This window comes from Girardinichthys multiradiatus, chromosome 15 (genome assembly GCF_021462225.1).
Source record: "Girardinichthys multiradiatus isolate DD_20200921_A chromosome 15, DD_fGirMul_XY1, whole genome shotgun sequence".
NCBI classification, from domain to species: domain Eukaryota; kingdom Metazoa; phylum Chordata; class Actinopteri; order Cyprinodontiformes; family Goodeidae; genus Girardinichthys; species Girardinichthys multiradiatus.
The window spans coordinates 26,298,329-26,311,875 of NC_061808.1; the positions used below are offsets into that span (position 1 = coordinate 26,298,329).

Consider the following 13,547-nt stretch of genomic DNA (forward strand, 5'->3'; position numbering starts at 1 on the left):
TAGCATATTGAAGCAAAATTGGGTTGCACATGAGATGTGATGGCTTTTACCCATGTGAAAGCTCTGTTTGTTCCAGCAGATGGAATCTCCCTGAGTGGCTTGATAGTGTTGATGTTATTTTGCACCTGTTAAAGTCTGACATTTAGCCATCGAGCCTTTGGAGGTGTTCATAATGACGTGTTAGTTGGGGATTGCTGATGAACCATTCAGCTTGTGTAGTGGTTACCCCCTTCCTTTCTTAAAAAATTATATATTTTTTTTCTTGGATGTTATTGCAGCCTTAAATATGATTTAAAGTTTTAAATTACACCACAAATTAACTCAAAAAACTTGTCAGCAAGAGGTTTGTTTTAGCTTTGCTCAGGAACTGATTTAGTTTTATTTTCAACATTTGTTTTTTCAAAGGTATCTAGTAATGAATTAAACCTGATTTTTTTTTTGACTGCTTTTTATTAAAATGTATTTAGATGCAGAGCAGTTGGCTTTTAAAATATAGAGCCTTTCTTCTGTTTTTTTGGTGGTTTTTTTGCCTCAATTTATGAAAAACATTTTTGTACAGTTTTAATCTAGCTTAGCTAGCACAAGCTATTTAACTATAAAATTAACATATAAAATTATAAGTTTTGCTGGTTACACCAAAAAAGTGAACCCATTTTAAGTATTCTTGAGATTTAGCTAAAAAGACTGATTTTATTAATTATGTTTATTTTCATGATAAGTAGCTAAGTAGCTCAATACCTTATCATTTTTAATGTCTTATCATTTTTTTTCTAATGTGACAAATTTAGTGTGTAAATTGAAGCAATGCCACTTGCCTTGAAATTATGTTAATAATCAGAGTAATTTTTATGCCACTAAATTAATCTATTTGTATAATCACATTTTTCTGTGAGCTAAATATGGGCCTATATTTTGGACAATCACAGGATGGTCTCATGGAGAATTAAAGCAGTTATAGAAATTGACTAATTTTATTATATTAGCTAAGGCATTCTTTAAAAAATACATTTATTATAAAGCATTGAGGATGGCGCTGCCTGTGAATACTGTGTTTTATCTATTCACCACATGCTGACAGAAACAAAGACGGTGTTCTCAGAATTTTCCTCGCCAAAGTCAGCAGGTCAAACAAAACTTTTCCTAAACTCAAAGGTGGATTGAGATTCTCTCTCTATCCATAATTATTAAACCATTAATTTAATACATTTTTACATCGCTTCAATTCTGCTCTGTTTTGTAGAAGCTTTCAAAAATGAAAGACGACCAATGCTTTGGTTAAGCTTTTTATTTAAAATGAGCGTCTTTGTTTGTATTATTATAAACTGTGCCATCAGCTGGCTGTCCCTTTTCTGCTTTTTCTCCATCTTTGAAATTAAATTTTCTTTGTAATAAAGGCATTTGCCTGAGGAGACCTAATTTGATCAAACCATCTCAGTCTGGCTCCATGCTGAAAATATTGCCCTATTTTATTTTAATGCTTCCTTAAATTGATGTTTCAAAGCCAAAACATTTAAAAAATTTCCATACTGATGCTGTGTATTTCTATTTTTGCAAATCCAAAAATTATAAATTATTACTGATAATAGCAACAATAATGTTATTATATTATTTATTACGATATATAAATAGAATATATAGAGGTTTGTGTTATTTATATATATATACATATATATATATATATATGTAATAACATGTTGAAAATAATGTGTTAACAAAATATTAGATAAGCAAAATTGTATTTAAATTAATTTGAAGAACATCTTGAGTCAGTCTGCCAATGTGAAATACATATATTTCACATTGATTCGCACTTTTATCCCATTGCCACTTTAGAGTTAAAAAAAAAGTCTTCATGTTTAGAAAAAAATTATTATGCGCTGCCTTGGTGAAAAAGGACTGGTGTACTTTTATTGTTTCCAAGCTAAAGACAGTCATTATGAGAGAATTGTACATTGACTTATTGATCAGGGAGTCTGTTTTGTTCCGGGTAATTAAGCTGTGCGTTCTACTGGGAATTGATTGTTGAAAGTTTAAAAGAGAAGTGAAAGATCACAATGAACACATCAGCATCCGTTTGAGAGGCTTAACGTAAAATGTTGTCCTTCTGGATTAGAGATATTGGGGATGATTACTTACTCGCTAAAAGGCAGGATCTTATTTGAAAGGTAGGAAAACAAAGGTGTAAAGGAAGCGGAACATTGTTAAATTTTTCGTTTGTCTAATGTTTCTCAGGCCAAATAAAACATGTTTGGAGTAAAGGCCCTCATGGATCCTAAACAAAAACAAATACAGTTCAAAAATATCTTTTTTTTTTTTTTGTCAAAAGAAATTGTCTAAAAAATATATTTTAAATAAAATATTAAAAGTATTCAAATAAAGTAACAAATAATAATAGTAATATAATTATTCTTATTTAAAAGTAAATACTAATCATGACACATTGGAATGGCAACAATTTTGAAATAATACAAATTAACTTAATATATTTTTGCATTACTATTTCAATTTAGATTTTTTTATTGAAAAAATATTAGCTTTTTCTCAGATATGTTAAAACATAAAAAAACAGGGAGTTTATGTTCAGATAACTGCACAACAGTAATCGAATAGATTTCTGTCATTCAGCTCTTTACCTTCTTACTAAAGGCAAAGTTACTAAAATGAGTTTTATCTTCTACATATTTTGTAAATAAAATCAGAGTTTAAGGCACCGCTTCATGAATAACGGGGTTTTGTGGGACACAAAATGGTGGAACTACAGATGTGCGTTCAAATTAATGTAGAACCCCAAAATGGCTCCCATTTCAGCAGCCACTGACATGCCGAGTCGTGCTCTCGCTGCAGCCAATCAGCTGTTAAGTAAATGACTTACGATTGTGCTTAGTCAGGAGGCCTAGTGCATGCTGATAGGTTACTTAAGATCTCAGTTGAAGGCCCTATTGGCCGCAGTACACAGATATGTTTGAGTAGAGTTACTAGGCTGAACAGCAGAGTTTGTGCAGAATTCATGCCCCCAGTGTGGTGTGTCAGCCAATCATGAAAAGCTAGCACAGGGTGGTGTAGTTACTGAGAGTTACTCAGGGGCAGGACAATGTGCTCGGACATGGCATCAGTGTTTGCTTTGGATGTCAAACCCAAGAATTGCACTGTAGTGCATAATACCACTATGAGGGTGCTTGCTTACTTGGAGTTATAAAATTATTTCATCCATTTGGTTTAACTGAGTCTTGCAGAGCTTTACAGTTCTCAAATGTCTTTCTTTGGGAAGTATTGAGATGTTTCAACACTACCCTGGTTTCATTGAGCATAGCCCTCACTCTGTGCTCATCTCCAGAATAAGGATGCCATGTATAGTTTCATGGTCTGCAGTGGTAACGAGTTGTTCTTGGGTGCTTTGCCGACGCACTCCCATGAAGCCATAATTATCTTTTCCATCACGCTTTCAGGTGTGCACAGCTCCAAGGGAGGTGCCCATTGTGTGCTGACAAGTGGAGTTCTCCATCTCTCCCGCTTACTTTCTCTATTCTTGGGGGGAACTTGTGGTATGAGGTGTGGTTGATTGGAGGTGAGAGCCATAGCGGTCCCTGGAAATCCCCTAATGCAGACTCCAAACTACTGTGCTTTCATTATTCACAGTCCATGTCTGCAAAATAATCAGAAATCTGGCCAACTGACAGTGGCAAGTGGAAAGTAGAGGGAGAGAGAGAGAGAGAGACTGATGAAAGACAAGGCAGTGTTTTTGTGTGAATGTCTATGGCTTACATGAATCGTGTAGCTGTGCATCCAATCAGAGTACATGAAACACACTGTCAAAAACAGCAGCACTCATTATTCTCTGCCACAATTAGTATTCAGCTTGTTTAATAACCAGGTCATTTTCTTTTAGGTCAGTGATTCCTTGATGCGATAACTGTGAAAAAAAGGCATTGTCGAAGCACGTATCTGAATTGCACCTTATTTGTCACGTGTCTTTATGCTGTATAATTTTAGCTGCTGAAATTATACAGAGCTGAGCTCGACAAGCCAGGCAGGGAGAATAGGGGGAGCTAAATGAGCAGATATTCTTGTTGAACAGAAAGGTGAGTGTCATTCCAGGTTAATTAAATCCCCACTTTGATTCTGGGATGAACACAGAGCTCTGTCAGAATGATAACAACAAAAAACCTGTTTTGTCACCAGTACCATCAGATCGGTCAGTTTCTGTCATTTCAAGGCTATTCAAATCATGCATTTGTTCATAAACATTACCTTATTCATTGCACGACATATTGACATCTGACTCACCATAGCAATTGTGCAGATGTGGTTGCCTTTGTTCAGATTGCCACATTTAAGCTAGTTATCTGAAGGTAATGTGCAGTTTAGCTTCTGGAAAAGGATTTGCCACCTTTTTTTATTTGAATTATGCTTTATCTCACACTGTGCTTCTTCCTCTTGCATGGATCGTGTGCTTTGATTCCATGCAGGCTCTGTTTACTGTGCCTCACAGTCTCCAGCCTCAGCAAACTGCTCCGCTAATGCTCCACCATTTGTCTGGAAGGTGCCTCCTTCTATAATCACGATGTTCCACATCCCTGTTCATCTGAATTTAGCAATCACAGTCTCTCAGCGCTCTCTTTTTAGTGGCATTCTCAATAGGAGATTAAGAAAACGTCGGCGTTGGATCTCCCTCCCGTGGCTGTAGGATAAGTTGCCAGTCTCCCGTTGATTTTCACTCTCAGCATCCCCTCATGGTGCCTCATTAAGATGCAGACAAACAAGCGCCCCCGACCCAACGCTACAGTAAGGCCAGGCTTAACATGGCGCTGCTTCACCACATTTAACGTGTGCTGTGGCCTTCTGCGGCACATTGCTTTTGGCTCCAAGCATGTTCTCTCAGAATGTGCTGTCCTCGTTTTTCCCCCCACTTTACTTTTTTTATTTCCAGAGGAAGACAAGTGTCTACATGGATGTGTGTTTTTCCTTTGGAAGCGTGTGAGGAGAGGATGGTGGGATTAACGGATAACGTGAAGGTCAGCTCTATGCTGTGTGTGGCTTAAGTGAGAGGCCAAAGATTTTGATTTCTTTCTGAATAATGCATTGACAGTCTCTGTTTTCAGTCCTCAGGTATTTTAGGTTCTTTCTAATCTTGCTATTAGGAGTGATACCAAGATTCTTTGCTCGTGTTGCCGTTGTGGATAAATTTGACAATGTCCCTGATTAGAAAAACTCTCTTTTTGAATATTGATTTATAGTGACCTGCATAAAATTAATACCCCTTGAACTTTTTCATATGTTGTCAGGTTACAACCTCAAACTAAAATATATTTCTGGGGATTTTATGTGAAAAACCAACCCAAAGTAGCGCAAAGGAATAAAGTAGAAGGAAAATGATTCATAGTTTTTATTTGTATTTTACAAATAAAAATCAAGAAGGCGTGGCCTGCATTTGTATTCATCCTGCCAGATTCTATACTTTATAGACCCACCTTTTGCATCTGTTCCAGCTGCAAGTATTTTAGGGTCTGTTTCTACTAACTTTGCACTTCTAGTGTGATGACTGCAATTTCTGCACATTATTTTTTCCAAAATAACTCAAACTTAGGCAGACGGGCTGGCGAATTGCAATTTTCAAATCTTGTCACAGTTTTTCTGTTGGACTTTGGTCTGAAGTTTGACTGGATCATTCTACCACATAAATATGCTTGAACTAAACAATTCAAGTCTTTAACAGCTGCCAACAGGTTACCTTCTGTGACTGGCCTGTAATTTGCTCCATCAATCTTCCCATCGAATAGCTTTCCCGTCCCTGCTCAAGAGAAGCGTCTTCACACCATGAAGCTCCCACCACCATTGATCAACCATAGGGATGCTTTTGTTCAGGGTGATGTTTATGGTTAGTTTTCCTACATCACAATAATACATTTTATTTAAAAGCATGTTTCATAACACTCAAGGAAACTGTACAAGACTAGTTAAAAACGGCAAACAAAGGACAATAAACCAACAAAAGGTGAGTTTTGAGGTGGATTTTAAACTGAGCTACGGAGTCAATATTACGGATATCGGGTGGCAGCTGATCCCAGAGCTGGGAGGCTGCATTTTGCATATAGGCTAAAAAGTTCAATTTTGATCTCACCTGACCTCACATGTGGCAAACTGCAGAAAGGACTTCTTATGACTTTTAACGATAACTTTATTCTTGCCACCCTTTCATAAAGGCCAGATTTGTGGAGTGCACCACTAAAAGTTGTCTTGTTGAAAGACTCTCCCACCTGAGCTATGGATCTCTGTAGCTCCTCCACAGTTACCATGATTCTCTTGGCTGCTTCTCTGATTAATACTCTTCTTGCCCAGCATGTCAGTTTAGCTCAACAGCCATGTCTTGGTAGGTTTGCAGTTGTGCATTACCCTTTCCATTTTCAGATCCTGGATTTAACAGGCTTCGTGAGATGTTGAAAGCTGTGACATTGTTTTACACCAGATCCTGCTTTAAACTTCACTACAACTTTATCTTCAACATTTTTAGACTCTAATCGCTGTTTAGGTGACTTCTAAAGGCAATTCGTTGCAGTAGATTTATTTTGAAGGTGTCAGAGTACAGAGCACTAAATACAAATGATCACCACAGAACAAAAACATTTCCCTTGTGTGGTACTTTGCTGTCTATGACACAAAATCACAGTAAAATATATAGAGGTTTGTGTTTGTAACGTGACAAAATGTGATAAAGTTTGAGCAGTGTTGTAAGGCACTGTAGCCTTTACTTTTGTGTATTATTCTGTTAAACACTAGCTTGATCTGAGTAATTTCTCCTATCCTAAACATTTTAATAAAGGATTTAAATATTTTATTTTCAACATGCACATTTCTATGCTTCCTTCTTTCTGTTTATATTTGCAGAAATTCTTGATCCGATCTGTACATTTAACTTTTCTAATATGCAATTAAGCTAAACCCTGGTCATAAACGTGTTCTGCAGTCTGCACTTTTGTTTTCTTGCCATGCTGTCCATGCACTTATCTTTGTGTATGCATGTTTGTACGAAAATAGTGAAATTCTAAACCTCATTGTGGCACTGTTTGTTTCTTTTTCTTCTTCTACAGAGATGTTGAAGGAGTTGAACCAACAGCGCAGAACGAAAGAGTTTACAGACCTGAAAATTATTGTTGAAGGCAAAGAGTTTGAAGTCCACCAAAATGTTCTAGCTTCCTGCAGCTTGTATTTCAAGGATCTGGTGAAAAGGTTTGCCTTTGCCCCCCTCTCAAAACCCCAACACCCCCCATCTCCCCACCCCGCTTTCCCACCAGCTCTTGATCCAGCCTGTTCTTTTCATAGGGCGCATGTGTGTCGCTTTTTTCCCCTTCCCCTCTCTCTCTTGCAGGTGAGTGAAGACTTTGGTTCCTAGCACAGGGCCAGCAGCCATTCCTTCCTCCACCCACTCAAATGAATGTATCCCAAACCAGAGAAAAAGGTCAACATTCGTCATTACCTTTCCTCCCCATGTAGGGCGATTTTAACCACATTTCCATTTTAATGAGCAGTGAAAATGTTCCATGACTGGGGATGTTTTTGTTTTAACTCACCGAAGGGCCAAAACAAAAGAATCATACACTGCACACATTAGGTGATAATTTGCCAAAGACACACTGTTCTCAGAGGGATTTCTTTTTCTGTCACCAGAGCTTTAGTATTTTGTTTGTTGCTAATTGTGAGTTTTTATTTGATTACCAGCCTGTTCATATGCTAATACATCTGGGTTAGTGAATTTAAGAAAGAAATTTCAGAAGCATTCCAAAGAACAAAACAGAATCACAGCTTTCACAGGTTCTCACACCTTTTCACCAATGTATTCATATTATTTAAATTCAAGTATTCTCCATATCCTTTTGTCCTTTAAATACCTGTATGTTAGTCACATGCATGAGTATGACTGTGTGTGTTTATTTATATTTTTAGTCACCATGTTTTCCAGCAAGGTAATACCATAAACCCCTAATGTCGTCATCTTTACTTCAAATCCCTGCAGGTGCTTTCGGCTTGATTGGATCTAAACTTGTTTTGCCACTTTTATGTTTATTTAGTATTATTGTCTCAGGAAGGAAGTGCTTTGTGAGGACAAAGGAAAACCAAAAGAAGTATATTCTAGTGATAGCAGGATTGCCTTAGGGAAGTCTGCCACTTTGCCCGACAGTGTTGCAACGTTGAGCTCATCAGAGGACAGAGTGCTGCTTATCAGGTTCGGCGTCCGACTGGCTCGCCACAGATACACTTGTTCCTCCTGTGCAGGGATGGAGTGGGATGGGGGTGAGAGCCAGAGGTGGAAAGGCTGCAGAGACACGTCCTTATAAGGACCGCTCATCTCAATGACAGCTGCTCACGCCATGAATAAAACACAGATGGCAAATTTCCTTTGACCTTGACTAGCACACCTGTTTCCTTAGACACTTCAAGTGATTTTTGATCAAATTGAAGCCCTGTGCTCGTGAACCTGTCCATCAGGTTGTCTCAGCCACAAGTCTTACCTAGTAGGAGGGCAGGTCATTTATGTGCAAAGAAAGGGCTTCAAAACACCAAAAGTTCCTGAAGGAACAAGGTTAATTGTATCGCACTCATCTTTATGCCTGCTGCCCTTGCATTGTCTGGCTCCCCTTGTTTCATTGGACACTTCAGGAATGAAAAATGTCAGTATTAGTAAAATAAGCTTGATCTGAAACTTTGAAATTTGACTTCTCAGTGACATATATCCATTTATTACTACTACAATTTCTGGACATCCTAGATTTGACATAATAAGTTTCTAATTATTAGTATTAAGCATTAGTCCCACTTGCTGACCTGCTGATTTTCTTTTAAGAACAATAATATAAAAAATAGGATTAAATAAGAAAAGCCTTCAAATTCCTATCTTTCAGCTGTGTTGCTGTAAAACAGAGATTTACTATAATTTTAAAAGACAAATTTACTTGAAAGTGACATTTTAAGCATCTTATGTTAGTGACTTGTGTGGTTAATGCAGCTAACATTACTAAAAATACAGACCCCATGTTTATATTCTAGAAAATGTATGTCCTTCCCTTAATTTTGACATTTATGAAAGGCTGAAGACATTTCCAAATCCAGCAAGTTCCATGAAAGAAATGTCCGAAACTCAAAAAGGTGAGAACAACTTTGCAACTTTGCTGCACTCAGTTCATTCAGAGATTGAGAGGGAGCAAAGTCTTGCCCTCTCTCAATCTCTTGCATCATAATGAACTGCAGACACCTCAGCAGGTTGTCGAAAATGACTATAAGTGTACACTTTGCTCCTCTCTTACCAAATTTTTTTGGAAATATCTCACAGTTATGGCCAAATCGAGATGTTTTTATTCTGTATAAAGACGATCAAAGTCTTGTCTCTCTTTGAATTACGACCTCCTTTGTGCTACCCGGGTCACTTTTTGAACCTGGCTGAAATCATGCGGATGCTACATGTAACTTGCTACTACCACATCTCCATGAGGTCAAACAACAGAAATGGAAAGAGAGGGGCTTTCATCATCTTATATGCTCTGTACTCCACCCTTCCTCAACCAACTCATTCAGAAGCCATTTTATGCTGGTCAGACTTCCTGTCAGCTCATAAAACACCATGGTGTTATGAGAAACTTTCTGCTTAGGATTGGAAGTATGTGTTAATAGTAATGAACAGGAGGTGTGTTCAGGTGTCTAACAGTATGCAGTCGTTTCTTTGTGTGTGTATGTGGATACAAAATATATACTATTTATTTGAAATTCAGGTGGGCTGCAGTAGTCAGAGCAGAAGAGGTGTTATTCTGCAAAATAAGAAACAACACATCACTTTGTTTTTTGTGGCTTACCCACACACATAACTACCCAGCGACTTACATGAGATATTAAAGCCTAGGTAAAGTAGTTTGCCGGCTTCACTGTGATTTAAAATGGAAAACTGAAACAATAAAGGAGAAATTTAAGTTGTTAAATTGCAAAAGGTATTTCCACAGCTCACACTCAAACATTGGGGTGTTCCCTAAAGTTTGCACTCAACCCCATACTCTACCCCATGGATACCTGTAGGATGTAATGCCATTCCCAAATGTACAGACTCTAATGTCCTCACCCCTTCCTCAAAACCTATTACCTTATCCTTAAAAGGGCCAACACACAGAGCGCGAAGACAGATCATCGCTGGTAATTCCATTTTACCCCTTGGGATTTTCCAATAAGTGTGCTCGCAGGCGTTTAATTTATGGCTACTGCATCGTCACACCACAGTAATGTAAAAAGCTCCAGGATCTTTGAGTTGTCCCGACACGTGCTTTTTCTGCCATAGCCCCCCCCCCCCCCCCCCCCCCCCCCCACACACACACACACACACACACACACCCCCCCCCCCCCCCCCCAACCACCAATTTTTCCGTCTGTCGGCCCATGAGTTTTGTATGCTTGTGAGTCAGACAGTGTTATGACTATGAGATGTGCAGGGAGCTGTTTTAATGCCTATTACAGTGTCAATCCTGTGTGAATACTGCCATCCTATGTGCTCTTTTCATCCCTCTGATGCACATTTTAGCCTGTTGGGGAAGACTCGTGTCGATACTACCACAATTCTGTTTTGTTGCACTGTTCAGGCTAATATTTCAGGGGGCCAATTTTCTAAATTACCAACCCTAATTATACAGTAACTTGTTGTGGGATCTGGCAAAGCACAGAATATATTGAATTTTATTTGTTTTGTTTATTCTCATTAGGTTTATTTTTCACTTGATTTAAAAATGTATTCTAACATGGCACTCATATATTTAGTTCAGCAGGTATTTCAGGTATTCAGTTCACGAAAAAGGGTAGATACACTGTATACTAATCAATCAAACTTTGTGTATAGCACTTTAACAGTATATTTATAGCAAAGCAGATTATACAGATTATAAAAAACAACACAGTCAATGCATGTGAACATGCAATGTCTAGTATTGTGTAAAAGCATATCGCACTCATTGGAAATAAAATAAATGAATAAAACCACCTGTTTTGGGGTTTTTTCAGCACTTTCAAATATATAACCCTAATATGGGCTTTGCTTACATAAGATGAAATGTACCATAAAAAGTTTGTGATGTAAAAACAAAACAATCACTAGGACCCAGCAATACGAAATAAAATAAAAATAAAACTGAATACTATCATGACCACATATGTGGTCCATCTTTAGAAACTGATTTAGATTTAATCTAAATCAGTTTCAGTCAGAGCTCAGTTTTATTTTTATAGCTAAGGATTTCCACAAGGTTATCCCTCTCACAGAGAAGCTGCTTGTTCAAGTTTTACGTAAAGTCACCTTACCACTCCCACTGGATCATCTATGAGTTACTGAACCAGAATTTGTAAGAGGAACCAAAAAATGCGGTAGCACACCTGGAGCCTAATGATGAACCTAATGGCTCTTTAATGCCAAACTAACCAACAGTCAAGTCACAATGGTGTATAAAGCCTTAAAAATGACACAAAGGAAATACATTTTCATTTTAACTTAGATCAATGAAAAAACATGTTGGGAATGGTATTAGAGTTTTATGGAAGTCCCATAAAATTCTGCTAGAGCTTTATTGTTATAGTTCAACAAATCTCTTGCAGAAGTTTGTGTCAGCATTTTTTACAGGGGCTGCAATTTTGTTAGAAACTAGCTTCAGTCATGGACATATTACCGTGCAGACTATCAAGCACCTTGAATATCAGTAATATTTTTATTTTAACCACAAATGTGATTTCACTAGCCGCAGATAGATAATGAAACCTCCCTGTCAAATATCCTTAAACCTGAACAGCTAAAGCTTTTCTCAGCAACAAAATAAGAGAAAGGAATAGGAAAGATGCTGTTCAGTCACATTCAGTTTAGATATTTTCCAAATGTGGTTTTCATTTCTGAAGTAGTGTAGTAGCACATTCTGATAATCTGCCCTGGAAGTAAATTTTTTACTTCAAGTAAAGTTTTTAGCATCTCTGTCAGTCCAACTCTCCACCTGTCACCCTGTACTCTTTGTCCTGTGGAGTGTCCAACACACTGGCCTTGTTTCTGCACTTGTTTAAGAGCGACTGGCTGTAGGTCTCAGTGCAGGAAAACAGTAATAAAGAAAAAAAAAATCCCTGCACTGTTATACCCTTTGTTGTATTCATTAATATTATTCATATCTGATTTATGTTGTGACATAATTTAAATGCGAGCCATTTTTAGTCAAGACGGTTTTCGCTTCGCATCCTCTGTTTTAGCAGATCTTGGTAGTGCACGTTCTTCCCTTGAAAAATAGTCTTGTTAGAACCAGCTAGATGCATTCCCTGTAAACTGGCTTTTTTTAGGCTCTGAGATGAATAAGGAAGTGCGTGGGTGTATTTGTATTGTTGACAGTCTTGCGGGTTTTTCTTAAAAAGTTTCTGTTGAATAAGTGGTGCGTTTCTCACAAACAGATTTCTCTGCCTGAGTGTGCCAATGTTCCTCCCCGCTCACCCTATCTATCCCTCCTTTGTCTCTCCTGTCCTTACCGCCTCCCTCTTTCAATATTTAAATTCGAGTCTGCAATCAAATGCAGCATAAATATCCACCTCTTTTGGAGAGCTCCAGAAAAGTCATTTCCATAACATAAGTGCTTAGACAAAACAAACTGCCACTTGAGCTGTTTCCCATTGCACTAATTGACCAAGATGATGAGCATGCTCTTCTGTTTTATTTTTAGCTCCCCTCTACTCTACCAACCTTTTCTTCTTTCCACCTTCCTCCATCACTTTAACCCTGACAAAACACTCCCCCTTCCTTTTTTTTCTGTCTTGCTACCTGCCCCCACTGCAGGGCTTTGAGAGGAAAAAGGGCAATAATGCTATGTGGCTTTTTGCTTTGCAGGAGGAAAAACTGTAACCACTTTGGTTTTTTCAGCCATTGTCCATCCAGAGACAAGCCCAGTTGTCTTTTATTTTATTGTGGATGACCTTCTCCATTCTCACTTCCTGAGTGCACCTCATAAATGACGACTAATGCCTCAGTTCATACACCACAGGCTACTGATGATTATTGCAGCGGGGGCTATGGCTCTGTTGAGGTGTGATGGCGTGTTTTTCTGGGGTGGGCGGGGAAATCTCTTATTTAAAAGACCAAGGTACAGTCATGGAACACACCTAAACTTTCCTTCAGAAGGATGGCTGCTGGCTCCCTGTGGAAGGACCGTCTCGCCCTGCCTCCCTTTCCTTTTTGCTTCCTTGTCATCAATGGCATCAACCCTCCTCTGCTTCTCATCTCTAGCCGTCATTCCAACAATTCCGTCTGTCATGTTGTTTCTTTTTTTGCTGTTTTTGTCTCACTAAATGCTGTCACTATTTCTAATTTATTCCTTCGAAATAAGAGGGAAACAGACACCTGTGAATGCACATGCTCGCAGAGACAGACAACACATAATCATCGCGCCAGCATGACTGGCAGGAGCAAACAGCCTCCATCCATCTTAATGCAGGCTACTTTTTATATTGCTGATGTCCGTATCCGCAGGGAGCGAGACATAGTAGAGGGGGCATGCAGTCTGCGG

The 13,547-nt window shown here is 38.3% G+C and overlaps 1 protein-coding gene across 6 annotated transcripts in view; it reads left to right on the top strand.

The window, feature by feature from the left end:
* The window catches only part of LOC124881931 (kelch-like protein 29), a 374,918-nt gene that overhangs the window by 224,013 nt on the left and 137,358 nt on the right, over positions 1 to 13,547 (top strand). For all 6 annotated transcript variants that reach the window (XM_047387899.1, XM_047387896.1, XM_047387897.1 and 3 more), the window contains one exon: positions 7,086 to 7,224. In XM_047387899.1, coding sequence (XP_047243855.1) covers positions 7,086 to 7,224 — 139 coding nt within the window. The remainder of the gene's footprint in view (positions 1 to 7,085; positions 7,225 to 13,547) is intronic.